At 39.6% G+C, this 27,144-nt stretch overlaps 1 protein-coding gene across 9 annotated transcripts in view; it reads right to left on the reverse strand.

Moving 5' to 3' along the window:
• The window catches only part of ADD1 (adducin 1), a 60,286-nt gene that overhangs the window by 21,396 nt on the left and 11,746 nt on the right, over positions 1-27,144 (reverse strand). For all 9 annotated transcript variants that reach the window (XM_082758849.1, XM_082758847.1, XM_082758850.1 and 6 more), the window contains exons 2-9: positions 9,249-9,461; positions 7,878-8,040; positions 6,657-6,808; positions 3,614-3,694; positions 2,645-2,794; positions 1,387-1,530; positions 1,140-1,238; positions 610-786 (exon numbers count right to left, since the gene is read on the reverse strand). In XM_082758849.1, the coding sequence (XP_082614975.1) occupies positions 610-786; positions 1,140-1,238; positions 1,387-1,530; positions 2,645-2,794; positions 3,614-3,694; positions 6,657-6,808; positions 7,878-8,040; positions 9,249-9,443 (1,161 nt within the window). In that variant the 5' untranslated portion in view covers positions 9,444-9,461. The remainder of the gene's footprint in view (positions 1-609; positions 787-1,139; positions 1,239-1,386; positions 1,531-2,644; positions 2,795-3,613; positions 3,695-6,656; positions 6,809-7,877; positions 8,041-9,248; positions 9,462-27,144) is intronic.

Here is a 27,144-nt window from a genome sequence, read left to right on the forward strand (position 1 = left end):
TGGGAAAGGTATCATCTTTCCCATCAAAGCTGGAGAGCAAATATTGTTGGTCATTCATTACAACTATGATTTTGCTAAAACCATTTATCTGAAGTTTTTGTGTATTTTTGTTTGTTTTGTTTGATTTTAAGTCTGTTTCTTGGGTTCTTCTAGGATCTAGCAGCATCTTATTAAGTAAAAAGTTTTATTATGCTGGATCCAGCACCTGACAAAACATTAACATTGTTTTTACACATTTGGGGAGGAGGTGGGAACAGAAGGGAGGGAACAGACCAAGGAGTAGGAAGCACTACAATACTTTCATCTGAAGTGCTAAATCATACAAAGATCCCTCTGATCTCACTGATTATGAATACACAAAAAAATTCAGATTATGAATAAACAAGAAAGTCAGAGATTGTCCTTCACAAAAACACCTGAAGCATTCTTTAGATGCTTAGTTTAGATGTTATTTTCTTTTCTGGCAGCCCTTAATCTTTGGGAAGGAACAGGCTGTATAAACAATCCTAACTAACTACAGCCCATTCTTTACTAATGTCTTTACTGCAGCTTTTTAAAGTATTTTATACATTGTCATTTGAAACAATTAGACAACAACGTCTGCCTTACCAGATTATCGAGCATTCGCATAAGAGCTTCAAATTCCTGTTCGCCAATCTGCCATTTTGGATGGGATACAGAACCCTCACCTGCTGGAGACTCAGGGGAACGAGACTTGGCTTTATACTTTCCAGGATCTAATAACACTAGGTTGTCAGGTCCACCTGCACTGGCCAGAGTACGTACCTTAAAAACAATACAGTCAACTTTTAGTTTCTTGAGAGGAAGAGAAGGGGAAAAAGAAATCAAACTAGAAAAAAAAAATAGTTAATTTTAAAGCTAAATAAATCAACATACTTGTTTGTACCAAAGTTGCCTTAAGGCTTTCAAAGCACTTCTATTTTTAACAGGCAGCTTATATCAAATCAATGGTTCTAATTCAGTATTGGAATACTGCTGGTTAAGCCACCATTTTGGATGTCCTCATGTAATATAACGATTTCACAAATCACCACATTAGTTTAGATCAATAGTTTAACCAGTAAAGCACAGAACTGTTAATCTGTTCAAAGGTTATACAATCATACTAAAGTTCTTACTTGAATCTCACAGGCAAGCACTAGGTTATGAATATAGTAGAAAGCCTCCTCCACAGTCTCTCCAACGGATACTAAGCCATGGTTTCTGAGAATAAGGACCTAGAGAGGCATTGCAAAGAAGGTTAACAGCAATAATGCAAGTATTTTCAGTGAATTAAATATGGATCCATTTCATCTTGCTCCTGATTAAAGACCATAGCTCCCTTCCCTCCCACACTTGTCTTTAATTCTAGCTGTAACTACTGACCTTGCTTTTCGGTCCCAAGTTTTTCTGAATAACCACCTTTTCTTCATCATCCACTAAAATACCATGGTAGTCATGATAAGCTACGTCCCCTAGAGAAAGTGCTTCAGGTGAAATCGGCAACAGACCACACTTCATTGCAGAAACCTGAGGAATATTAACACAACTAACTTAATTTCTTGCAAGAGGGCAAAAAACCCAAAACTGCAAAAGGTACACATCTGGAATACTATAGATAGACAGATAGCTATATAGAGATAATACATTTCAACATATTGATATGCAAGTATAAGACCACTCTAGATGGCTCCCTAAAGCAAAAGCTTTTATTTACTTATTTTTATTTATTTATTTTACAACTTCCAGATTGGGTACAAAAGTCTCATTGATCTTGGGTCTGACTCAACACAGCTGCTTTTACATGACATGAACAATAAATGTGAAAATACTCAGTGTTAAAAAAAAAAATACAATCAATTGCATTTTTGCATCTGTCATTCCTTTCATTCCAGTCAGTGATTTTTGTTTTTCTCCTCAAAAACAAAGGGTCGAGTGACAAACTACAACACACACAGGGAACTCTGCAGCACTACTAAAATTAAGGAACACTGCTAGACTGTTATACCTGACAATTTTAGCAATCTCAGTCTCAAAATGGTTGCATCACTGCTGTTAATCAGTTAAAAATAAATGAAAACGACAACTTTAAAGTATCTGTGACACTTAGTGACCAAATGACTCAAAAAATTTCAAAGAGGCAGAATTGATTTCTAACCAGTTTCTCTCCTATGAGTAATATCTGGTTTAAAAAACATTTGAGTTTATCCATCTGTGCATCTACAACATTTTTAAGGGAATGTTATAACCTACCTGAAGTTGTGCTACCAGAGCTTTTTGTACTCAGATCACATGAAAAAACTGAAATATTCAAGAAAACTTTGATAAATTGTGCTTTACAAAAACAACATGAAGCAGGTTAAAGATCTTATGATGTAGTGTCAAAATACAGGGTCTTTTGTGGTAAAGGACACACAAACACAATATTTGTGCTTTCCAATTACAGAGCTCAATATATTTGTCTGACCATTTGTGTAACAAATGAATAAGGAAAATCTGACTGATTTAGCCACATATTTGAAGACAGGAGTAGAGGCTTCGTGCCCTTCAAAAAGGAAGCAAAACTATGATTAACGGGGACCCACCTATTTTCCAGTTTGGGTGTGTGTGGGGAAACTGATCACAAACAAAACAGCGTGCTTACCGCTGCCCCTGCTGGAGTGTGAATATGAACAATGCATTTAACATCAGGTCGAGCTGCATAAATCGCAGAGTGCAAAGTAAAACCAGCTTGGTTTACTCCCAGGTTAGTGCTCCCACGATCAACTACATCTCCCTGTATATTGATTTTAACCTGGAAGTGAAAGAAAATAGTTTAATAAATCAAAATCATCAAAAATCTGACTTAATTCATCATCTACCACTGATATTCTAAAAGTGTTATTTTAACAGGTGTCAAAACGTGCATGGGAGGGCTGTAGGCAGGTGACTAGGTCCCTGGCTTGAGGTTGAAGTTTGAAATGTTACTACTCTGCACCTGCTTCACCTTACTGCTACCCTTTTTTTTTTTTTTTTTTTTTTTTGCCAGAGCAAAAGAATAGTTTGAAAGCTTCCATTTTGATTCAAACCAAGAAGTCAACCACATTAACTCAAGTTGCCTTTAGCAGCAAGTAAAGAAGAAAAAGGCTCACAAAATGCTTCCCATGAGCAAGCAGTTACTGGAGTAGTGTCTTCAGCTGCTACCACTGTCTCAAAAAGACACTTTATCTACACTCTTGACTACTTATATCATTAAATGACAACTGAATTAGGCATCTGACACAGTATCTTCAAATTGTAACAAGCATTTATGTCTGAAACATATGTTGCTTCCCTCAACAAACTTTACCCAGCAGGCAATAGCTTTCAAGGGTACAATGTGGTTAGCTACCCCAGTGAGTTGGCTCCTGTTTACAGCTAGATCAACTGCAGGACACCTGGTGGTGAACATGGGGAAAGAAATCTCCCTTAGATGCCTCAGCTGTACCAAAATCAATCATGTTCAATAAAGCTATTTCACACAGGTAACAAACAAAGTAAGGTACTTGCTGGGATTGAACTTAAACAGCTACAAATACAAATAGCTGAATCTGTTCTGTGTATTTTACAGTTGTGAAAAATAGTAATTGCTTACCAGACTGGAGGCAGTCACTTCACTGTAAAGGAGTCCAAAAGGTACAATGAGGAAGTGTTCCTGCTCAGAATTTACTCTGGCCTAAGGATAAAAGATGAGTAAAAGCTAAGTTATTACAAATAGTTTATTAAAGCATGTGATAAGGCCCAAAAACACGAAAATTCCTTCCAGTTCTTGAATATGGAATGGGTAAGTGTGCCCATAGCATAAGCAATTCAACTTTCACGTATGTCACAACAGATAATCAACATACGGCACACTTAATTAACCCATGTTGAATAGAACCAGATGCCAGAGTATATGCCAGAGTCCTTCAGATTGGTGGAAGATTGGTAAATGCTTACATCCTGTGGAAAGGACAACTAGATTGTTCCTGATAAAAGGAATTATTCTGTATGATAAATGCAAAAAAGTTTGTTTTTTTTTTCTAAGAGGAGTAAGTTTCTACTCCAACTGTATTTATATTCTAGTAAAATAGAAGGTATGAAATAGAAGTGAGAAAATTTAAGAATTTGGCCCACAAATCTCAAACACCTTGATTCTGAGTAGGATTTCATCACTGACCTTGGTGCCACGTGAGATATCTGTGAGTTTGTAATACAAAAATAATTCTGACTTCAAAATATTCACAGTTGGAATGCATCAGTTTCACGACAGTACAATAAGAACTACTGGACAATTTTAGGAACCTCCCAACTTAAAAAAAAAAGATTTCACAATGATTGAAGTGGGAAGGAACTTCTGGAGGTCATTTGGTCCAACCCCCAAGTTTTCCCTTCCCCAACATGCACCTACTTTACGCTCACTCAGGTCTTCTACTACTTGCAACACTAGCTACATATAGTTCCACCAGAGAAAAAAGATTTTTAAAATAAATTGTTGATCATTAATCTAGAAGCTTCAAGCACAAATTTGTTTTCATTTTGACAAGCTGGTAACATGCTGGTTCTGTTTAAGGCTGCATGCTATGGCAGGTTCAGGTTAACCTGTACTTTTATGAATCACCAAAACAATTCTCCATTACAGAACTGTAAGTGATCTAAAAAAAATCTTTTACTTAATTACACACAGCAAAAAACAGGTTTTACTCAAATGCTCTGAAAGCTAACAAGAAAGCCTGAATGTAAGACCAACAGGCAGCAACTCACAAACCACCTAACTTTCAGATTAGATCCAGGAACTGCTTGTGCCCTCACAGCTAACCAAGACTCAGTGAATGAAGTACATTCTGCTAACCCATAATCTCAAATTCTGCCTAACCCTGGAGGCATCCAAGCTTACAATACATTGCTTCATTTGACATGAAAGCTCTTGACGCTCTGTAATCCTGCTTCTGTGTCAGGACTGCACCAGTCTGAACAATTCCACACACAGCCACTGCCAGTGATTGATAAGGATCCAGAGAAGCAAAGATACTCCACCCAGCTCCCTGATATGCCCAGATTGGTGTGTGCTCTCATATCCTCACAGTTCTTTCCCCCTGTAACACACAGGGTCACAACCCTCACAGAAGGCTGTTGTATCTCAGATAATAAAAAAAGATACACACTGATGGCTTTCAACTTAAATGCAATCGCCTAGTAATTAGAGCGTCCATTCAAAGAAAAATAAAAGAAAAAAGAAGATCTGGAGTCAAAATCCAGCTCTGCATGAAGCAATAATATCTGCCACACTCTAAGGAGTGCCTTACTTCCACAATACCATTAAATGTACGTGTATACAGAACAAAGGTGAGACTATTTTGTAAATACAACAACCTTGTTCCACATCAACTTCTGAAGGTAAATTACAGCTCTTAGTCACCTTTCAGGATGCTATTCATTGGAGGAGTCTGTAAAGGAAAAGTTGAACTATGACTTGTGATTGCTGGTGACAAAACACCTCCAAAAACTTTCCAACACCACTTTGCCCTTCAAAAGCTATCTAAAATACTTTCAACGTCTCATACTCCTAGTGTTCTGTCTTCCATCTCAGCTGGTAACAGATCATCTAACTAGCCTGTGCTGCCCCCCTGCCCAGGCCTCTAGGCACATGGCTCTGAACCCATCCTCCCAGGTGCGAATGTGACACTAGAAAGCCATCTCCAAGCCTGCTTGCTTGGAAGTCTTTTTACCGCATTAATGTGTCTGACAAAATCAATTCTCCTGTCACGTATGAAAAATCAGGGGGTGGCACAGAGTTGTTTACAAGAATCACTATGTTGGATACATTCCCCTACTGAAGTAACCAAATGGTCTAAACAACATTGCCCTCATCTCGTGCCTACCCATATCATTTACAATCTTCATCAGTTCACGGGTAATATACCTTGAAATCTCAAAAAGCAGTAATAATGAAATTACCATTTTTCATTCAGATTGCACCAAAAAAAAGAAAATGCATCAAGGACAACCTCTGCTATGTAAAATACACAATTCAGCTCTGTTAGGGAAACAATCGACTGGGTTGCACACCACAGCTGTGACTTCACTCATGAGACTCATGTTGATCATTCTTCTGGCACATAAAACCTCCTTGATTTGACCTCCTTGTCATTCTTATTATGGATGCCAGCGATTACTCAGTCACAAAGAAAATTGTTGGCACACAGCATGAAGCTAAACTGTCCGCTCATGTTCAGAAATACTAATGGTTTCTTTTTCAAAAAGGTCAGTAGAGAATTTTCTGTAAAATTGAACTGTATGACTAGTGAAAAGATATTTTAGTACTTAGTAAGAAGATGAAGACATTACCTTGCAGAATAATACATATCATTATTCAAAACATTTAAGATACTATGAGATTAAGTCTTTCAGAAGCCTTAGGTTTCATCGTAAGAACTTCCATGCACACTCTTAAGGCTATTCAGGCTATGGTAGCCGATATCCAAGCTGTTTTAGTTCTTGTTCTTGAGATGCCAAGACTAAATCTCTTCACTATTATACTGCTTTCAGTACCACTTTGCTCCTCTTCCACACAAAGAGACAATGACAGATGAGGGAGGGAAGCAACTCACTTGCACATTAAAACAATTGGTTCAGTTATCTGTTGATTCAATACTCACTGTTATGTGATTGTAAATGAGCTGAGACCAGCCAAAGAGATCTGCTAATCTGTAGAAAGCTGCCAATTTACATCGTAATAACTTCTCCCCTTTTTCATAAGCAATGGAATCAGAGCCCCTCAGATCATTCACTGGCGTCACCATGCCAAGACCTGAAAAGGAGATGGGAAGAAAGCACAAGGCAGTTGTGTACAACAGCAGTTGAAACCTATCACTGTCATAGTGGACTTTTCTTACTAGATCGTATCAACATGTTAGTCTAAGAAATGTACAGCAAACTTTAATTACTATAACATCATAATGCACATGACATGAAACTATAGTCTCTGACACAATCTTGGATAGAGTCAGCACATTTCCTTCCCTAATATTCATTAGTGCTAAGGTGACAATGAGTTCTCAGCAGTTTTTCCCCCCTCTCAAAACTCATAATTGTCTATAAAATGCAACTTTCCACTAATAACAGAAAAGTGTAACCCCAAATACTCCACTTTGAGATATGATTTTGTATTCCTGAAAGGGAGAACTGTTCATATAACAAGATGCACAACAATTCATTTAATTAAGAAACAATAAGTACAGGCTAAACAGAGGAGGAAGATTATGGTAAAGCATTACAAATTCTGTAGATCTAGTTACAGTCCACTGAAAAATGTGATTTAGAGTAGCTGTGACAGAGTAGAATCTGCCATGCTACAGTCTGAACTACAGATTACCTCTGGAGCACAGGCAGGGATTTATATTATTCTAAGACAAAACCTGTGCACACAAGCATTTTCACACCTAGTTTTTTATTATGCTTGCCGATGTTTCTTGTCTATAGCTTCACTTTGCAAAGGAAAGCTGCAAACAATATTTCAGTGACAAAAAATAATTAGTTTCTAAAGACCTTCGCTGTTGCTATTAATGAGTTTAATTTTCCTGTATAATGTTTACCAAATGGATTGTAAAATGTTTACGTTTTCAACTAGTGCTCACTATCAGGCTTACCTTTCAATTAAGGCATTTTACTTGATGTGGCTTTTGATATGAATTATATACATGAATCCCACTGCATATCAATGTCATTTAGTAACTAATCAATTCATTTTCTGTCTGCAATGCTCCCTTAAGTGGACAGGATATTATTTAAACTTCACAGCACATTTCATTGCATTCACACTGTCTTCATTTTAAGCCTTTCAAACAAGAGAACTCTATTATATGTTTAGGTGCACTCACTCATGTTTAACGCAGCCATTCCGCCTTGTGGTGCTGCTGGGTAGACATTTGGCACATTCGTTGTCATAAAATCTGCAATCTGCTGTAAAGCCAATAAACCCGTTGGATTCTTCCCCTTCTTAAATTGTTCCTGGATCATGGATTCCAATTCTTCACAAAAAGCCTGGCAACAGGACATGTCATATTGTAAAGCAAGCATGAATGAACTTCAACCTTTCATACAGAGCTTCTTTTTAACACTTCAATGGAAGCGTGCTATCTCTTTTCTCCAAAGCAGTTCAGTGCAGTACTACTGGGTACACGCTGTTACTTGCAACTGCTGCTGTCTGGAGCCCCAGTGACAGGAGTAACTCTTTCTGTAAATGGAAATGTCAGTATTCTCTCTCATTGAACCTATTAATATGGATTTCTGGAAGACGGAGAAAGATGTACCATTGACTTAAAAGAACACAAAACCTGAATGGAAAAGTAGCTGAACCAGGAAAGAGAAGAAAAAAATATTAGCATGACTCTGAGGGAACTAAGAGCCAAGGAGGTATCCAGAAACACACAGGAATAGCCACTAGATTTTAAAACTATGCTTAAACTAGGGGTCTGTTTACTTCTTTTCTAACTTCTTGTTTTTGTTTACCTTTGGCAGAAGGAAAACAACATTTTTACCATGGCTAGTACACAACACTGCTTTTGACAAAAATACTGGAGTTTTTATTAAAAGTATGCCAATAGTTACATGAATCTAAATAAAAGGGGTTGGTTTCACATGAAAACCAGTAAATATAGCACTACATCCCTACTCTTAGCAAAGACATGTCACAAAGCGCTTTGTATCTAAAGTTACCCATCGGTTACCACAAAAGGAACAAATCTAATGAGAACAGTTTTGTTTTGTGCACTCTCCAGTAGGAAAACATCTTTAATAGTAAAATTTAATCATTCACTGATTATTGCGCACCTTTTCTGGAAGGGAAGCTTAATATTTCACATATCAAAATAACAAAAAAAAACTGAACGTAGGGCAGACCTGCCCTGTACAAGTTACTCCTGGAAGAGTTACTTAATTTAAATGCTTACATAAATGTTAAAATACAAAAAATGAGAAAGTGTCTTACTAGGACTAGATGGATGGTATGAAAAAGTGTTGACTGATTGATTATACACAAAATTTTGAAAGCAAGTCTGTGAAGCTGCTTCACGTGTAGACATTCAACCAGATAACGTGAGAAAATCAGGCTACATATACTTTTTTCTGATTAGCCTTTCCTCTAAAGTAACTCAGGTCTAAGAGAACAAACTTCTCCAGTTTTAGAGATATTAAAACAACAGATATAATAAATTTATTGCTTTAAAAAGATGTGCGTTTTCTTTTCTTACTGGGCTTTGAAGAATCATGGAGACTCTCTTCTTCTGTTCCATCATGTTAAAGTCCTGGCGAAGGTCGGGTGCCATATTTCTCTCTCTCAAGTAATCTGGATTATTTTCATCAACTCGATCAAAATACCTCTCTTTATGAGGGGCTGTTGTCGGAGGTGGTGAAGTCACCACCGCTGCACCAGAATCACCATTCATAGTACAATTTTATGGAACCTATGAAGGGGGGATCAAAGAAGAAAAGTAAATGAAACAAATAGATTATAAAGAACTTTTATTAAGAACTTCATATGTGTTCTTGTTTTTGGGTAAAAGTTCAAATCCACCTAAAATTAGCACAGCCTCCCAAACATGAAAGCCAAGTCTGTGTGGTTGGATATCTGTATTTTAAAGAAAAAGATTTTAAGATAAACAACTAGAAAAGTAGGCTAACATATATGCAAAGCCAAATATAGTACACATATACATGCTACACGAGACCACTACTAGATCTCCCATTTAAACGGCTCCCAGTTCTTTAAGCTATCTCCAAAGCTTGAGTTTTCACAAGTATGCAAGTCTTTCAAATCTTGTCACAGTCTGAGATAACACATGATGTCTAAACTCACTATCACTTTTTAGTATATAAAGTCATATGGATATTGTATAAACTGGAATTTAAATTGTTACCAAAAATAGGGTATTACATACGCTCATTAATATGAAGAATCAACAGCACCAAAACATGCTCAAATTGCAAACACATTTCTGGAGAGAAGCTCAGAAATACTCTACAACCTGAAGCGTGCTTTTCACAAGCGTATTCATTTTGGGTTCCTTCCACAACGTGCCCTACGCTACATTAGCATGTGGTTTTTGAATCTGGAAACCACACACACAAACACAACCTCCACCCACTGGCCAAGGCTCATTTCAGTTTCACATGCTGTAATAAACAGTTGCACATATCTACTAGAAAGCCCAAAAACTCAGCTGGTATTGCTCAGAGCCTCCTTTCACTCACAAGGATCCCTTTGTGTAACATTAGCCCACTTTTCTTGGCAACACATTATAATATTCCTTCAAAAAAATCCTTTTTGGCAGATTTTGTGAGGCCTTCTGCCGACAAGCCTAACAGCAGTTTATTAAAGGTGCCTTGCAACACCTCGAGACTTGGCTCTCTGATTCCTGATCATCTGACATATCAAATCTTTTTTTTTTTTTTTCCAAAAAAGACTTTCTTTGCATAGCACACACGATTAAACAAAACGTGACCAACGCAAACTGTGCTTCACTGAACTGTAACAAGGATATTTACCGAGGAATGGCTTGCCAGTTCAGCCAACTGCGATTCTGTATGTACGTTACACACAAAATATGCAGAGTTGAAATCCCTCGCCACCATGACATTTAGTTATTTTACCAAGAAAACGAGCCAAGAGAAGCTAGTACATCTTCTGGAGGTACAGGAAGAAATAAATTGAATGAAGCATCAGCATCTAGCTCCCTGTCCCAGTAAGACAGAACAGACTCAGTTCAATAACAGTGATTTAGACCAGGGGTGGAGACAGGCAGGAAAACCCCAATTTAACAGCCAGTTTCGTTATGTACCTTCAGTTTTGCAAGGTTTAGTAGTGTTAAAATCTGCTAATGTCACCAACTTACTGCAACTCCTTCCACTATGCAATGGGAGAGATTGCACTTATCTTCATTAAGCAATGAAGAATCCTCTACAGGTTGTAAGGAGTAAGTATTGATGCATGTCTCTATTTTACTGTTTTGAAGTTTTCCTTACCTACCTGTCTTGAACTGTACTTGCTTGCAAATTAGGAATCTATTTGCATATTTATTAGCTAAAACCACTTCAGACATGGATGCACATAGAAGAGGCAAGTTTACATGTTACTTTGAAACACAAAATATCTTAAAACTGCTGCAGTGAGGAAAGTGATCTGCTTCAAGGCTTCACTAGTAGATCAGTAGATGTCGTCCTCTTTAATTCTTACACTAGAAAAAAAGCCTGCCTGCTGTTTCAAAACCCACCTAGTTTCTTATTTTGGAATGAGCAAATCACTGAATTGTGCCAGTTGAATACAGTGGGTAACAGAAAAGCATTTTTCCTGAACATGCAGAATACCATTATAAAAATCTGACTCAGGTGTCAGATGCTCAGGGCTTTAGTGGTTTCCACTAGCGGAGCTGCTAAACGCAGGCACCCCGTACTGTTTAAAGTCCAAACTTTAAAACACTCAGATTTTCTTTTTTTTTTTTTTTTTTAAGCAGCCATGAACACATCTCTATTATTGTCACACTTCTTTTAATTATTGGCTTTTCTCCTGCCAGAAGGAAATAGAGGGCATAGCCAGAAGAAATAACGCTTTCATCCACACAAAAGCCTTTTGAGGGCTTGGATGCAGGAAGTTTTAGACGAGCAAAGTTGTAAGCAAGCAGCCACCCCTTCTTTGCCAGCTCCAGGTCCCCAGCACCCACCCGCCACATCCTGCTCCCCTGCACAACCTCCCGTCTGTGCCAGCTGTCCTTTTGTACCCAGAACAGCTTCCCAACAGCTACCACCACTTCCTACAACCCCCTAAATTCTATTATCAATTCTAATCTTCTATATGTTTTTTGTTTGTTTGTTTGTTGTTGTTGCAAAACCACAGCCCACACCTCACCGCCCCTGCTCACCACAGAATAAGAGAGGTCAGAAGTGGTGCCCGGGTAAGGCTGCTGCTCTTTACTCTCACACCAAAGAGGAACAAACCTTGCACAGGTGATACCGAAACAGGACCCCAGCATCTCGCTAAAGCTGTGTTACTCCTTCACCTTGTCTAAAAAGGCATTTGAGGTGGTCCTGGAAAGCTCTTACTGCTTCAGCACGAGCTAGTGGCAATAATTTAACGGGAAATACACTATTTAATGTTAAGTGGTCCCTTCATGACTGAGGTTAAATCTCCATCCCATGGCTGAACTCTATAGATACTTACAATTAATGGCATCCCACCCCTCCGTGTGGTCTTGCAGTCAACTGTTTTAACACAACTTTAAGAGTAATTGTCCATTTCCAGGTCTGTCAACTGCTGATAAAGGCTTTTGCATTAGAAACGGACAGGTTGGACGTTTTACACAAGTTATCAAAATTTATTTACTAGTTTCCTCTGAGCCTCTTTGAGAGTAAGGCAAGATGGACTCTCCCATAAGAACTTTGTAAGACACAGACCGTAAATAAAACGAATCTCAACAGTTGAGCTGAGCACACGCTGGGAAGGAAGATAAACTGTAATGCCAATGGACCTCTTGCCACGATAACCGTGTTTAATGTGAGCGCCTTCTCTAACGTAAGGGTGTCAGTGAGACCACACCCTTAACTGACAAGCCAGGGCTGCAAGATGTCAGCGCGCACAAAGCCCTCCTTCGGGGAGCAGCGACTTGCAAACAGAGACCGCCAGAGGAAGCAGCACCCATAGCTGGGGTAAGAAATCCATGAAATTCACATCACAGCTTAACGTAACTGAAGGGTTAGACCCATTCTTCTAATAGGCATGTACACAAACACTACAGAATTCAAACAAACACTGCATCAAACGAGAAGCACCGAGCCAACTCACAGCACACGGTATTTATCAGCAGTGTGTGCACGTGTACATGTGTATTATACACAGGCTGGTTGTGAAATCATTTTTGTTTGGAAACCAGCTTTATAAAATGTACAGTGAACTTGCAGATAATGAGCAGTGTTTATGACAAAAGCCTGAAATTATTAATACTTAGGATTACTTTTATATTCCCTAATTATCTTATAACCCAAGAGAGTTCTGTTACAATGCACCTAAGAGGAAGCAGCGTTAGGGAGTTTAATTTAAACAAGAGAAGAAAGTTTTAGAAGAATAGTACAAAATGGATCCTGTTCACAACCAGAAAGAAGAAAAACAACTCAACCTTTTAAACAGCTTACATTCCCTACTACTCAACAGAGAATTAAATGATGCACATTTAGTTAACTAATGAAATCGGCAAGACACTGAGTAGCAGCCAGTCAGAATCTACTATAACTTAAGGTAACATAAAAAAAAATCTTAAATTTTAAAAAATACCTAAAACAATTTTCAAAGCCATAGTAGATTTGGGACGAGACCTCACTGTCGTTCAGAAACACATTTAAAACTTTAAACCAAACACTAAATTCATTGCAATTCCTGGAAGGTGGGAAAGGAGCAGCTAACCATATTTCTTGGAGGAAACGATGCTGCAGTCGCTGAAAGGTTGGTGGGTTTTTGTTTTTTTGTTGTTGCTGTGGGAGGGTTGTGGAGGTATTTTTTGCCCTTTTTTTTTTTTTTTTTTTTTTTTTTTTTGCCATTTCCTAAGCTCCCCCAATCACAAATTGCAATTGGTTATTTTTTCCTCCTCCACACCCAGAGGAAAAGAATTTTTGCTTTAGGCTGCAGTTGGCTGGGACTCGACCTAATCTAAGGGCTCGCTGCCACCGAGGGACAGGCCACACCTCTCCACACCAACGCGGCTTCAAGTCTGCTGAGGCTGATTCAGAATAAAAATACACTCTGAGGAGCAAGGAGGAGGTTGTGTCAAGATGACAGGGGAACCCAAAAGACTTCCAAGAAATTTTTGAAAATACTGCCAGCTTTAAGACAGCACATGCAAGAAGTAAAAGAGAACCCCCCCACCAAAAGAAAAAAAAAAGAAAGAAAGAAAGAACGAACTGTTGGCTGTGGATTTTGTTGTTGTTTTTGAAGTCTAGGAGAGTTATCTGCTCAAAACCTTGCAAAATCAAGTCATTTCAGAGAATAGAAAACAAAAATCCACCAACAACCTGTTCCCTTCTCGGTGGCTTCCAAGTCCATGTACAAAATGCCATGTGAATAAAACCTACGTATGGGAGCTTGTGCAGAAGTGCGAAGTGGATCAGAGCACAGTTCTCAGCTGAGAGCAGCCCTTACAGTTCCAGGCAACAAACTGAGAACAAAAACTGAAGAAGCCCATTCCCAGCACATGCAACTTGCGATCTGTTTTGACAACAATATAGAAATTTGCTTTGTACCCCCTTGTTTCAACAAGCTATCACCTCTCATGCCAGAACTATGCCCCAGAGACCTACCGAGGTGAAACAAGCTTTGACAAGAAGTTCCTGGAGAGGGGACAAGTTAGAAAAACAAACCCCTTTTCTTTTGTGCAAGCAGCAGTCTTTATGGTGCACAACTTCCCTAAAAGCGACCTAAGAGAGCTAGTGTGCTGGTGCAGGGAACGAGCTCTGTGTTGGGTACAAGGAGAAAAGGAGACAGAAGAGCGAAGAGAGTGCTTTTACAGCACAGAAAGGGGAAACTGGGACTACGCAGGGGTGTGGGATGGAGCAGGGAAGTGACAAGAGGGAGGACAGGGATGTGCCACTGCGGGCAGTGAGGCCCCCAGGACACCAAGCAGCTGTGCCAGAGCTCCCATCCACAGAAAATCATCATTTGGTATCTGTAAAAAAAATTTTAAAATCACAAGTTTTTGTTCCTAGCACTGCACCCAACATTCTGGTACTTCCTGGATTTTTTTTTTCTAAGTTTCCTTTACTTTAGAATAAAATTTCATCTTGCTCCTTGAAAAATGATGATGACTGCCTAATAGGGAAATACATTATTCATTATTTGCACTACAGTTTCCTTCATTTTCAGTAAGAACATTTTGGCACCGATGACATTGGGTTTGTTCTTCCCATTTCAAATGTTTCCTACTGAACTTTTAAAAGAAGTTGGCACTGACTTAGGAAGTCTACAAACAAAGAAAGTAAATCATGACTGTACTACTAACAGACAACGTACTTTACATCATGAACAACCAGATACTTTTTTTTTTCTTTTGAAAAAAATGTTCCTAGCTCATACATCTTCAAAGTTTCCCCTGCTCTTTGTTTTCATACAGGAAGAGACCAGTTCACAAAAAGGAACACTTTATCTTGTGCTCAGTGAAGGCACCATCATCTTGCTTACCAAGACAGATGCTGCAAGTTAAGTACTGGACTCTAAACAGAGAGAAAAAACAACTATGAGCTTATTTTGCTACAAGTACTGCATTTCTACTTGTATTTGATATCTGTAATATCGTGCCTTGGAATCTCTGATAGTAGGTCAAGAAACAAGCAGGGTTAGAGAAAAAGGCAAAGAAAAAAGTCAGTCCGGGTTACAAAACGTTTACTTGAAAAGCATCTGCTTTGTCGGCAATTATTTCAAAATTTCCCCTTTTTCCAAAAAAATGAAATCAGAGGACTAGCACAGTGGGCAGTGAGCGATCACAAGGTTATGTTACAGAGCTGGAAAAAGTTAATTTGGGTGAGCTTAAGACCTCAAACCATACAAACCAGAGAACACACATTTTTTTAAACATAGTATTACCTTCTCTAGTGAAGGCTATCAAAATTACTTATTATTTCCAACATTCCATTAAAAGCAACCTCTCTGAATGGTATAGAGCAAACAATAAAACCAGGAATCTACAGGCAAAATACTTATGAAGGGTAATAATCTATTTAACGGAATTATCTTAACTACAGACAGTTGCAGGCCTTTTACCTTATAAAATACCAAATTGCTTTTGCAGTGCCAAAAAAGTTTAAACTTTCCTTTGTTTAAAGAATCAATGATGGGAAATAAGAAACGTTTCATAGTGACCATATACATTGTATTACAAGTCTTCTTCCCTTAACTGCTATCCCGAGCATACAGAAAAATAACCCCTAATTCAAACAGGAACAATAACCTATGGTCTATTAGAAAAAACACAGCCTGGTAGTTACGTAATTTAAGAATCACAACATCAAAACCTACTTTTGGCATCTGGCTGATAACCAGATTTTCTGGGCTGTAAAGAGTTGCAGAAGCCACAGGTAAAGCAGGGCACTGCATGCAGCTGGTTCCACGTTCCAGATGTCACCCAGCTCTCCTGAAGTAGCATAAGGCCACCTCAAGTTTATGCCAGACTTTGGGTGGGCAGATTCAGCTGGAATATTGTTTAAGTACTGCAAAGTTCTGCAAGTTCAATATACCTGCTCGGAAAACATAATTCAGACTTTTCAAACAAACAAGAGGAAAAAACAGTGGTGAGAACAGCGGCTACCCTCCCCTCTTGGTCTCAATGGCCATTTTGATGTTAAACCCTAGCAACCCTAGCAATGTGTGATATGGGATTCTCTGGATGGAAGTGGACAAGCTCCCCAGGACATTTCACCCTACTTCTTGGTGACTGATCAGCTCCAACTGCTCCCAGTACCTTATGAACCATCCCAAACGAAAGGCATGCTGCCGAACAACGCCGTGTGGCTCTTAGCAGTTTCATGCTGAAAACCTGAGTTCTAATTTGAAGAAGCTGCTCAAGTAAAAGCCACAGAGAATTAGCTAATTAAGAGTATAATACCACAAAACTCAACTGAACACAGCTAATGCAAAGGAGTACAACCCGAGACAAAAATCAAGCCAGAATTACTTGGTGATGAAAAGGCAAGATCTGAATTCAGGAGCTATCCTAAGTCACTACTAGGAGTTGCAAAGATAATGCTGTGGCCAGGTGGTCTGCTGTAAACCAAGAGTAGCAACCCTCACCTTCAAAGAAAGAAGAGTGCTACTTATTTCTAGTCCTCCTACACAGACCTCAAAGAGGCCGTGAACTACTGCAGAGGCTACAAAAAGGATCTAGAGGGTAAAAGACTAATTTAGAAGGATGAATGGCTTGACCTGTTTGGTTAAGGTTTTGCTGAAGATTTAATGCTTGAGAGCAAGCATCAGGCACGTTCAGCCTTGAATCAAGATGAAGCTCACTAACCACATACACTGGAATACTGCGTCAATAACTTTGCTTTCCAACCCTTTTTAAAATGTAAGCCTTCATCTAGCTTCCAGAGTACCTTTTACTATGCTGGTGCTGAGATCGAAGTCCTGTCTGCTTCTGAAATCGATGAATCTGCTTTCTTTCTTCAGCTTCAGGAAAAAATACAGTTCCCACACGCACAATATGCTCGTGTTATTTGCAGCTTCCAAAGCACTTCCAGCACTTCTTGTTTTTTCTTTTTTTCTTTTTTTTTTTTTTTTTTTTAAACTAGCACCTTCCTCTGATGGTAGGTTGGTGACAGCTGGAGGCTGAATGTCAGACAGAAGGCACAACTACTCAGAGACAGCACCAAAAATCCTCCTTAATCCTTCTCCTCTACTCAGGACCGATCAGACCGTCAAGCAAGACAAATTTGCCATCACATCAGGTAGGTATCCTTTTTTTTTTTTTTTTTTTTTTTAAATGATCTTCTGCAACACGAGATGCAAATCTCCCATCAGAATCATTCAGGCTCACTTACCTAACAAACTTCAGTGACCAAAGCTATGTGCACTCCTCAACACCTCAGCCTGTCTCACTGGCTGCTTCACCACATTTAGCAGTTTAGTCCACTGAAAGGAAATTCCTTAGGTTACTTTATTTTTTAAAATCTGTCTGATGTTGAACAGCGTGTAGAGTAAATGGGGTTGCACTAGACACAAGGCCTCTCTGTGGCTCACTGACAAAGCTATAAAATTTGGTGAACACAAGCAGCAGTGACAGGTATTTTTCCCAGCCCTGCTTTATTGCTCCGTTGACTTGTCACTGGTGTCACACAGCCCCACGAGCCACTCAGGACAACACAGCACTGTTAGGACTCACTAATTTCCATTTTTATCTTCTAATCGTGCAGGAAGCATCTGAAGCCAAAACAACATAAATTCAAATATTTTCCACTATTAGTATTCATGGATGGTGGCAACACCAGAAAACTGCTGCACATTTACTTCTGCCATCAGGCTCATGAGCCCATCCAAATAAAGAGGTTTAACCCAAATACTGCTTATTTTTAGGTTTCTGTGAACCCACATGCACTTCCCAAGCCTTGTATTGAACTCGCCAGTAAGCCAGCGCCCTCAGATTTTTGAGCCCAGGTCAAATCAGAGCAGCAGCTTTCCCAAGGGCAGGGCCCCAGCTTGATCTGAGTGCTTAAAAAGCCTGAGACAAACTGATCAGCACGTCTGACCCCTAAATGAACACTGGTTTCAAGCTGAAGTTATAAAAGCTGTTGGCTTCAAATTGCAAAAACGTGTTTGTTGAGAACACAAAAAGCATACAGCAGTTTCTCAAAGAAAGAGATGAAATTAGTTGAAACAAACAGATATTTGATTTGCCAATGTAATAAAATCAGGTTAAAAAATTCTACCATTTTCATACAAACAGATTTGAAATCAGATTCCCCCAGCAAACCCCAGATGAAATCTCCCAGCAAACCCCAGATGAAGGTCTCCAACTTGCTAGAGGCATTCGATGCACCCCTGGGAAGGAAAGCCTCCTGCTTACAGAGAGGTGCGACTCACCCGCAGCCAAGCTACTGCTGCTCCGCTGAGCAGCGCTTTTGAGGAGTTGCAGCCATGGCACCAGAAGCTTTAGACAGAAACGAGATCCAGCGCCGGACCTAGCATCAAGGACAAGGTTTTGCTACTGTCCATCAATAACTTGGGGATTTTTCTGATACATGAGGGGAGGAGGAATTGCGCAGAGCACGGGCTCTCCCCCGCCGCAGAGGAGCGGCTGCAGCGCTGCAGGAGAAGCGCAGAGCTCATAAGCAGCTTTGTGAGAGGGCAGCAGGCTGAAGGGCTCGTTGGAACACAGGACACGGTGCGAGTTGCGAGCTCACTGCAAGCGGCCTAGGGGCAAAGACAAAGGGAAGGAGCAGCTTTCTTCCTCCCTCCAGAATTTCTGTTGACCTGAAGGTTCAGCAAAACAACCAAAATGGCCAAGGCCCCCTTAGCTACACAGGATGAGGGCAGCAGCCTTGTGGCACTTTTCTTGTAAGGTTTCAAAAGGAGTATTTTCTAGAGGTATTGCCCATCCAGTCCTACTCCTTTTATATCTATCCTAGATATAAAAGAGGAAATCTTGGTTTTAAAATTTAAGTGACTGTGGCCATCCAGCAATGTTGAAACACCCAGAACTGATACTTTCATGATGCTTTCACAAAGCCCCGTGAATAACGAGAGCTTTTAGGAATAACAAAGAAACACAAAACCCATTTCTGCAGAGGAATGTAAGTACTTCCCTGACGTCTTAAAAACACGATAAATTTTACTGACTGGAAATATTCACATCTGAAATATCAGTGTTATGATGCATGAGGGATCAACTCAAGTGCAGCAACGCTCAGGCTAAGTGGCCCCATTTTGGGCAGGATCCAGCTATTTTCATATAGGCTGAATAGTGAGGAATGAGATTTCTGAACCGTGCTGGCAACAAGCAGACGAATGGCATTTAGCCTTTTGAACTGTTCTGCAAAAATAACTTTTAACAGGATAGTTAGATTACATCTCACATCTCTACTTATTTATGGGAGAGAGAACAGTAGGTACAGTCATCTCCCCTCAACATACAGAAAAAACATAGCCCTGGACTTACTGCAGCCAAAATTTCACTTCATTCAAACGAGAGTTATTTTGTGGTGTGGGAAGTTTATTGCTTGTTTCTTTTAAATTATTTCTGGTTAAAGTCTGAAAGCATCTCTCAAACCAGAATGAAGAGTCCTTTGACTGCCCCCGGAACAAAAGACCTCCTGGGATAAACCTTTAAAGTGATCGGATAAAACAAAAAAGATCAGGTCATGGTGTCCATTTTCGTTTTAAATATTGACAATGTTAGCTCAAATTTAAGTGCGCTGCATTCCAAGGACTCAAGTCAGCCCCAGCAATTGGAGTTGTCTTACACAGTTTGGGTACGCAAACTCCTTAACACAATACCAGCCCACAGACCCTCCCAATTTCCTATGGACATTTTTGAGCAAAACCCCTCAGGCATGCTTCTCAATTTTGCCTCTAGCATGGAAAATGCAGTATGTCAAGAAAACTTTAGAGTTTACTGTTACTGTCATTAAGAGGCCCAAACTGGAATTTTTGAAGAAGGGGGGAGGAATAGATTCTGTAGGGTTTTTAATTATGATGCATCTAATTTGGAGACTTGACTTAAATTTGAATAAGTACACAAATACAATTATTTTTTTTTTAAATAAGGAAGTCTACGAAATATTTAGAATTCTAAAAACCAAGCAGATGAATTAGCAGATTCCAATTTACTGTTTATCCTGATTGCATAGACACGAAGAATCTAGAGATTTATAAAACAGTTCTGCAGAAAAGGGATTGCAAAATCACAAATATTCTAGTCCAACTTCTTCACTCACCAGAAGTTATTAAACCTCAATAACAGCTCTTACATAAGCTCTTACACATCCTGATCGAAAGACAAGAGGTTCTTATTAAGGCAAGGCCAAGCTAAAATCCCATAAGCATATTAGTTTTGCTTTCAAGGCTGAAATAAAGTTAGCATGGTCCCTACTTATTACAATAAAGAATAGTGCCATGAATGTTAGAGTGTAATAAATAATATCTATTTTCTTATGCTAAGAAATCCCATTTCCTAATTCTTCTCCTGTTGTTCTAAACCCCTGCTCTAAGTTACATGAACTTGAAAAAAATCTAACTTCTCTATCCATCAACGGTACTAATTAAATTTGCAGAGAATTTGACATACACACACACTTGTTTTTTTTAAGAGCTTATCCTTCAACATTCAATTTACTTCTGAATTAGAGGTACACTAAAACATCTTTTTTATACAATATCCCACTTTTATTAGAGGATTTGCAAAGCAATGACATAATAAAACTCAAGTATGCTACTCAACATTATGTAATAAACTCCACTAAAAAAAAAAAAAACACTAAGAAAGTTATAGGTAATTACTGTAGCTGCTCTGGAAGGCTGAGAAGGACGAAGAGGCTAAGTAACAGCGTGCCACCATTTGGCAACAGAGCTGCGAGGCACCAAGGAACAGCACGTCTCAGTTCATGATTAATACAGCTATTAACGTTGGAGATCCTGCAGCAAATGCCCCCAAGAAAAAAAAAATCCTACTTTATGAGACTGGCAGGTTGAGATGTTTAGGAAGAACTACCTGAATATGCATGACGTGCATGAATTCAGCCATTATTTTCTGGCAGAGAACCCAAGTAACTTGGGAGACTACAGAGATTAAAGAGTGTGCAGCATTACACTGGAACCAGCAAGCTTGGTAGGGAAGCAGCACAGGCATTGCTGACGGGCATGTTGCTTGCTTAAGATAGAAGAGAGCAAATCAAAGCACCCAAATGAGGTTGAGGCTAGTATGAACACTGGAGATTTCACGTAGGTTGGGATCAGGCAGGTGAACACAGCAGAGATGTTGAATTGTTCATGAGTTTCTCATGCACGTTCACCTGAGGCACTCCCCAGTTCTTTTATGCCACTTCCAGGTCTTGCTGGGGGAGCGAGGGAAGGCCAGAAACCCTGATCAATTCTGAGGCCAACTTAGTCTTTGACACAGTACAATTGGATGGGATTTCAGAAGCCTAAATGCAGAAGGCAACAAATAGGAAATGCAGAAGGAAACAAATTTGTTTCAGTTACTATGAACTGCATATCAACATAATACAATCTCAAAGACTTTAAAATTTATACTTTTTTGAGAACACCAGTCTGAGTATCTTGCTGTAGTAAACTTTCTAACATGTCCAAAATTTGGAGAATGCGAATCTAAGTTGAATTTTGAAGTACACCTTCCATGTGAGACTTTTTAAGAGCACTTCCACATGAAAACTGATCTGAAATGCAAGCCTTCGGTATGAACCGTCATCCTATTTCCAAGTCAGCTAACAGCCAAGCTTATTTAAATTCAAAAAGCTCCTTTACAAGGTGGTGAATCAGGCATTTCTAAGTCCTTCATGCAAATGACAAAGTTTGGGAAGACAAAGTGCATTGTTCTTCATCTGCCCTGCACTGAACATTTCTGAGCATCGCTGAGAATACTCATATCCTCTAGGGGGGATATCAACCCTCTTCAGAGAAGCATTAGAAGTGACAGCAAGATAAGAGTTCATTCCAAAATGGAATCAAGTTCCCAAATCCAAGAGCATGTTTTTTTTCTGTCTCAGGATGGTCTCACCAGCTTTAATCTAAAGATTAGAGACGTGTAAAGCATGGACAAACATCTTACTGGAACTCATTTTCCTGTATTAGATTGTCATTTGTTCCACAGGCGGAAACAAGATGGCAAGACACCCTCATCAACTCTATTTTAGGAACAACTCATTTCTGTTTTTTCTTTTTCCCAGGGGAGTGTGAATGTGCTCCCCACCCCAAAATTATGCAGTCATGTTTCCTACTTCTGGGTGAACCTCAAGGGTCAAGCACACCCCCACAGCAACAGAAGAAACACCCCGAGCAAACAGCCTTCCTCATCATGCCGTCTCCCTTGCCAGGCAACTATTGCACAACCGAGCGTGGCTGCGCGAACTCCTGAGTTTGCATAATGTTGCTTTATCTTCCAGCTGAGGCTGTCACTATCAGGTGGAAACCATGAGAGAAAGAGATGTGGCAAGTATTCACTTAGCTCTTTGGGGTTTCAGAATTACATCTGGGGAGAAATGCAGCAATCCAGCTTCTCCAGTCGCTGTAAATCATGCCAACACAGTGGTTGTGGCCATTCTAGCAAAGTTACCTCCAGAGTCACAAACACAAGCACCTGTAGAAGCCCAGGCTTCATCATTTCAGGAAGCCTGAGCACTCTCACACTTCTCCTAAGAATATTTCTTTGTTTCTGAAAAGGACCATTTTAATCTCCATACGGTGACATTACTCAACCGAAGATCCAACCAAGTACAGGAGAACACCCAAGGTACAGAAAGAACATGCATAAATTGTGGCAAAAAAAGATTCTGTTTTTATTGCATGAAGATAAGGAAGGATGAAAGGAAGCCTGATACTGGCTCAATTACTGCAGTGGCTGTAGAGCCTCACACAGCACCATCCAGTAAGTAGACAAACCAGCTCGTACTCTGCTCTGCTGCCTTCGTAGCAGCCCATTCATAATGTTTCAAGAAGCCAAACTGGCAGCAGTTACATGAGGGCTTCAGTTCCAAACACCCAGACCGAGACCCTTTGGGACAGACAGCAGCTTCCATGCAGGCAGCTTTCAGAGAACCAGTCCCAAGCCCCAAGAATTGCTCTCTCAGAGCTCAGCCCCCAACACGAGGGCAAGACAGAGGTGCACACTCACCCTTAACAGCTGAAACATCCGAAGGCCCCAGGAGTTTCGCACAGATATACATTTTACAAAACTCGACTACAACCATTACTAAACCCAAGAGAACAAACTCAGCTGGGCATTCTGCGTTTGCTGAATTCAGGTCTCAGTGTGAAACATGAAAGGTTCCTGTTCGACACATACCCATGCTTCTAGATGAAACTAAACACTATCCCCCCTGTAAAGACTAACATCTTTAGACAAGGATTGTCTTAGATGACAAACATATGGAGATTAATGGTAAGAAATTAATGTTTCTACACATCTGTCTTATTTTTGGTTGCTTAAAAACATCTCCACTGACCACCACAATGTCTTTACGGTTGATTTTTATTCAGACCCCTATCCAAGTGACTCCTCTTCTACCCATGGACAAAATGTCTCAGAATCACAGAACCATTTGGGTTGGAAGGGACCTTAAAGCCCACCTCACTCCAGCCCCCTGCTATGGGCAGGGACCCCTCCCACCAGCCCAGGCTTCCCAAAGCCCCATCCAGCCTGGCCTCTATCTTTCAACACCACCAACAGCAGTAAAACGCCCTTCTCACACCTGCTTGTTTACCTAGCTGTAACCAAACATCTTCCCCACCGTGCCCTAAAAACCACACCTAGCCAGCACGGGGCTTATATTCCTAGAAACAGAAATTCAGGTTAAACCAGTGAACAGCAACAATACGCAGGTGTGTCAAATCAGCCGGGAGTCAGACAATGACTGTGAATAATTTGCACTCGAGCTGTCAAATGAACTTTTTCTAGCAACCCTGCTGCCCCTATTTTACTGCTGAAAGACGTATGTACAGCTCTTTCAGGTTCATTGAAAGGTTACTCGCATCAGAAATTGCAAAACCCAGGGAAATGCACGCAATACTCAGAGCTGGGGTTCTGCGCCTGGCTTTTCTGGCTACTGCTCTGACAGCACACAGCCAGACACATGCCAGCAGCTTCTGCCCATGTGAAACCCAATGAGTCCCGAAAAAAAATAAAAAGCTGGTGAACAGCTTTCCGAGGAGAGTGAAAACAGCCGTGTGAAATGAAACCAATCGCTTACATTAGAGCTGTACTGTGACATTTGTTTTAGAACAGCATTATTTTACACGTAGAAACACCTACTCAAATCTTTGTTTCCATATTGAATTTTTATTTTTTTAAAGCATATCACGCTTTCTCGGGAGCACTTATTTTCAAGCCCTTCCTCAACAGTTAGTCTGAGCTGACAACTCCTTGCATGAGCTGGGTATCACAGCACGGTGGGCAACTTGTGAACAAGCCCCTGACCCAAACCAACAATTGGAGCCAGTTGAGAGAAACTTGTGCCCATAGGTACACCTGATTTGCACAGGGTCCAACATGTCAGCATCCTTCAATGTGTACTAAGCCACAAGCAATTCCTGCTTCGGAGCTGCTCAGTAACAAAGCATTCAGTGAAGCTTAGGAAATCCAACAGAAAAGCTATAAAAATGACTTGCATGCAGACACATGATAAATTACATTTGCTGCCCCATTTCTAACATTAAAACATTACCTGCCAAGATGCCGATATCTTCTATAACATCTCTCCCAGAAGCCCTCCACAAGAGAGACAGTTTGTACAGGTCATCCAGCTTCAGCTACCTTGAGCCCAGAAATTAATAGCTTCAAATTTACTTTGGTTTTGTTAAAAACAAAGAAAAGTCTTACACTCGTAGTGCTTAAGTATTAAGCCTGCTGCTTACTCAGCCACTATTATTTCCAGCCGTGCTGATTTCATAAGGAAGAGACCAAAACTTTGTCTAAGAGGGCAGGAATTGCCAAATTCAGGCAAACTGGTGATTTAACTTTTCAAACATCCTGATTAACCATGGCCAGTGCTGCAGTTTTAAGAACAGCCTAGCACTCACTCTCATCTGCAGTGATTTTTTGATTTCTGCTTTAGACCATGAAAAAAGAAAAAATATGTACGTGGTACTTCAACATTCTTCGTAAAACTGATATAAAATGTGTAACCTTACTTTGCGCTGTGTTAAACCCTCGAATGTAACAACACCTCATTGCAGCAAGTCCCATGGGCTAATATAGAATGTGACTTTATAAAACAGTGTGTTTGAAATATATTACGTGTAAAAATCCTAGTGAAAATCCTCTGTGTAATGTAATCCAGATTTTTAAAGCTGTTTCTGCCCTTATGGTATCAATTTATTTTTCTCATCTGTCTTCTCTGAACTAAACCAAACCTGACTTTCTCTCCTGACTTGTATTTGCCCACTACATTATTTCCTATGGGTTCCAGATCTCACCGCAGAATTTCAGGGATCTACCAGCTAACAATGGAACAGGAAATACTTCAAATAATTCGTCTTCCCTTTAACCTGATGCACCTTTATAAAAGACGGTTTTACGGAGTTGTTCAGTGACGCACAAGAGCAGTACCTTACTCACTGAAATTATTCTCATTTCAAGTGTTATCACCCTTACCCTGATCTTCCTCTGTCAGCCTCAAGTTCCTGCTCTTTTTCAGTCACAAGCGACCTATACAATACCATCACAACAAATTTCATTTGTTCCAGCTTTATAGATCCCTAATAATACTACCAAAAGAAATTAATGATAACAGAATCTGAACAGCCCAATATGTGGTCATTGTACGACATACCCTTATTGCAAATTTATTATGTATAGGTAACACTGCCTCCAGCAACTATTCCTCAATATTTTTCCACAGAGAAACACAGTCTTGAAAGGGATATACACTCACACTGCTCTGGAAAAACAGAAAAGACACATTTTTCTGATTTATCCTCCAAAGATCAAACTGCACACCAAAATGCATCTTTACTTCATTAGACAATTCAGACTTTATACTGGTGGCATGTTATGTGCGGTGGCTATAAGGCATGGTGCCCACATGGAAAATATACCTCGAAGAACACTTTCAAAATAAAAAAAGATGAACAACAAAAACCACCAACTAATGTGTGTCACCAGTTAGCTTAAGACAATAGCTTTCAAAAAAAGCGACAACTCTTATATGAAACAAACAAAAAGAAAATGCCCAATCTGAACATGCTGCTGATAATATAAAATATTCCAACATCGACTGCATCACTTGCAGAACTAGCTATAGCATAGGCCACATCTGCAGGAGATGCAATAAAAGATTATTTCAGTGCAAGAAAACTGAGCAATATTCAGCTTTGATTCTGGCAGGTAAGCTACAGAAATAAAAAAAAATGCATATTAAGACTAAACTTTTTCTAATCTCCAGTGTTTAACAGCATATTTTAGTTAAATAAATTACTTGGTTCAGCAGTAGCAGCAAACTATTAAGCTTCCAGTGTTGTAGTCATTAAGCCACCATTTTTTTCAGTAATTATTTCTATCACTCCAAGGGAGTAGCATTACTTACTTTCATCTCAAACTTTTTCAGTTACCAAGAGAAATCGTATACCATCTAGCTGAAAAAAACATCCTTTAAGAAAAAAATGTCAAGGTGATCAACTCTTACAATCTTCTTAGTGTTCATACATTAATACTCTCTTTGGAAGTACAAATATTCCTAAATGTTTTCTGCTCAATGAAAGAGCTGCAGCTTATCTGCTGAGTCATCCACTCTTTGGACACTACCGACAAACAGTTTCAGACTTAAATTGGGCTTTATTTTCTTTTATTATCCGAGTCTGTCTCTAGTTCACATGTTTAACAGTAAATGACAGCACAGAATGTCTAAATAAAGCAGGTTAAATACAATCTTAATGATGTTCAGGTAACAGGG

The sequence above is a fragment of the Aythya marila genome, assembly GCF_965140915.1.
Source record: "Aythya marila genome assembly, chromosome: 4".
Classification (NCBI taxonomy): domain Eukaryota; kingdom Metazoa; phylum Chordata; class Aves; order Anseriformes; family Anatidae; genus Aythya; species Aythya marila.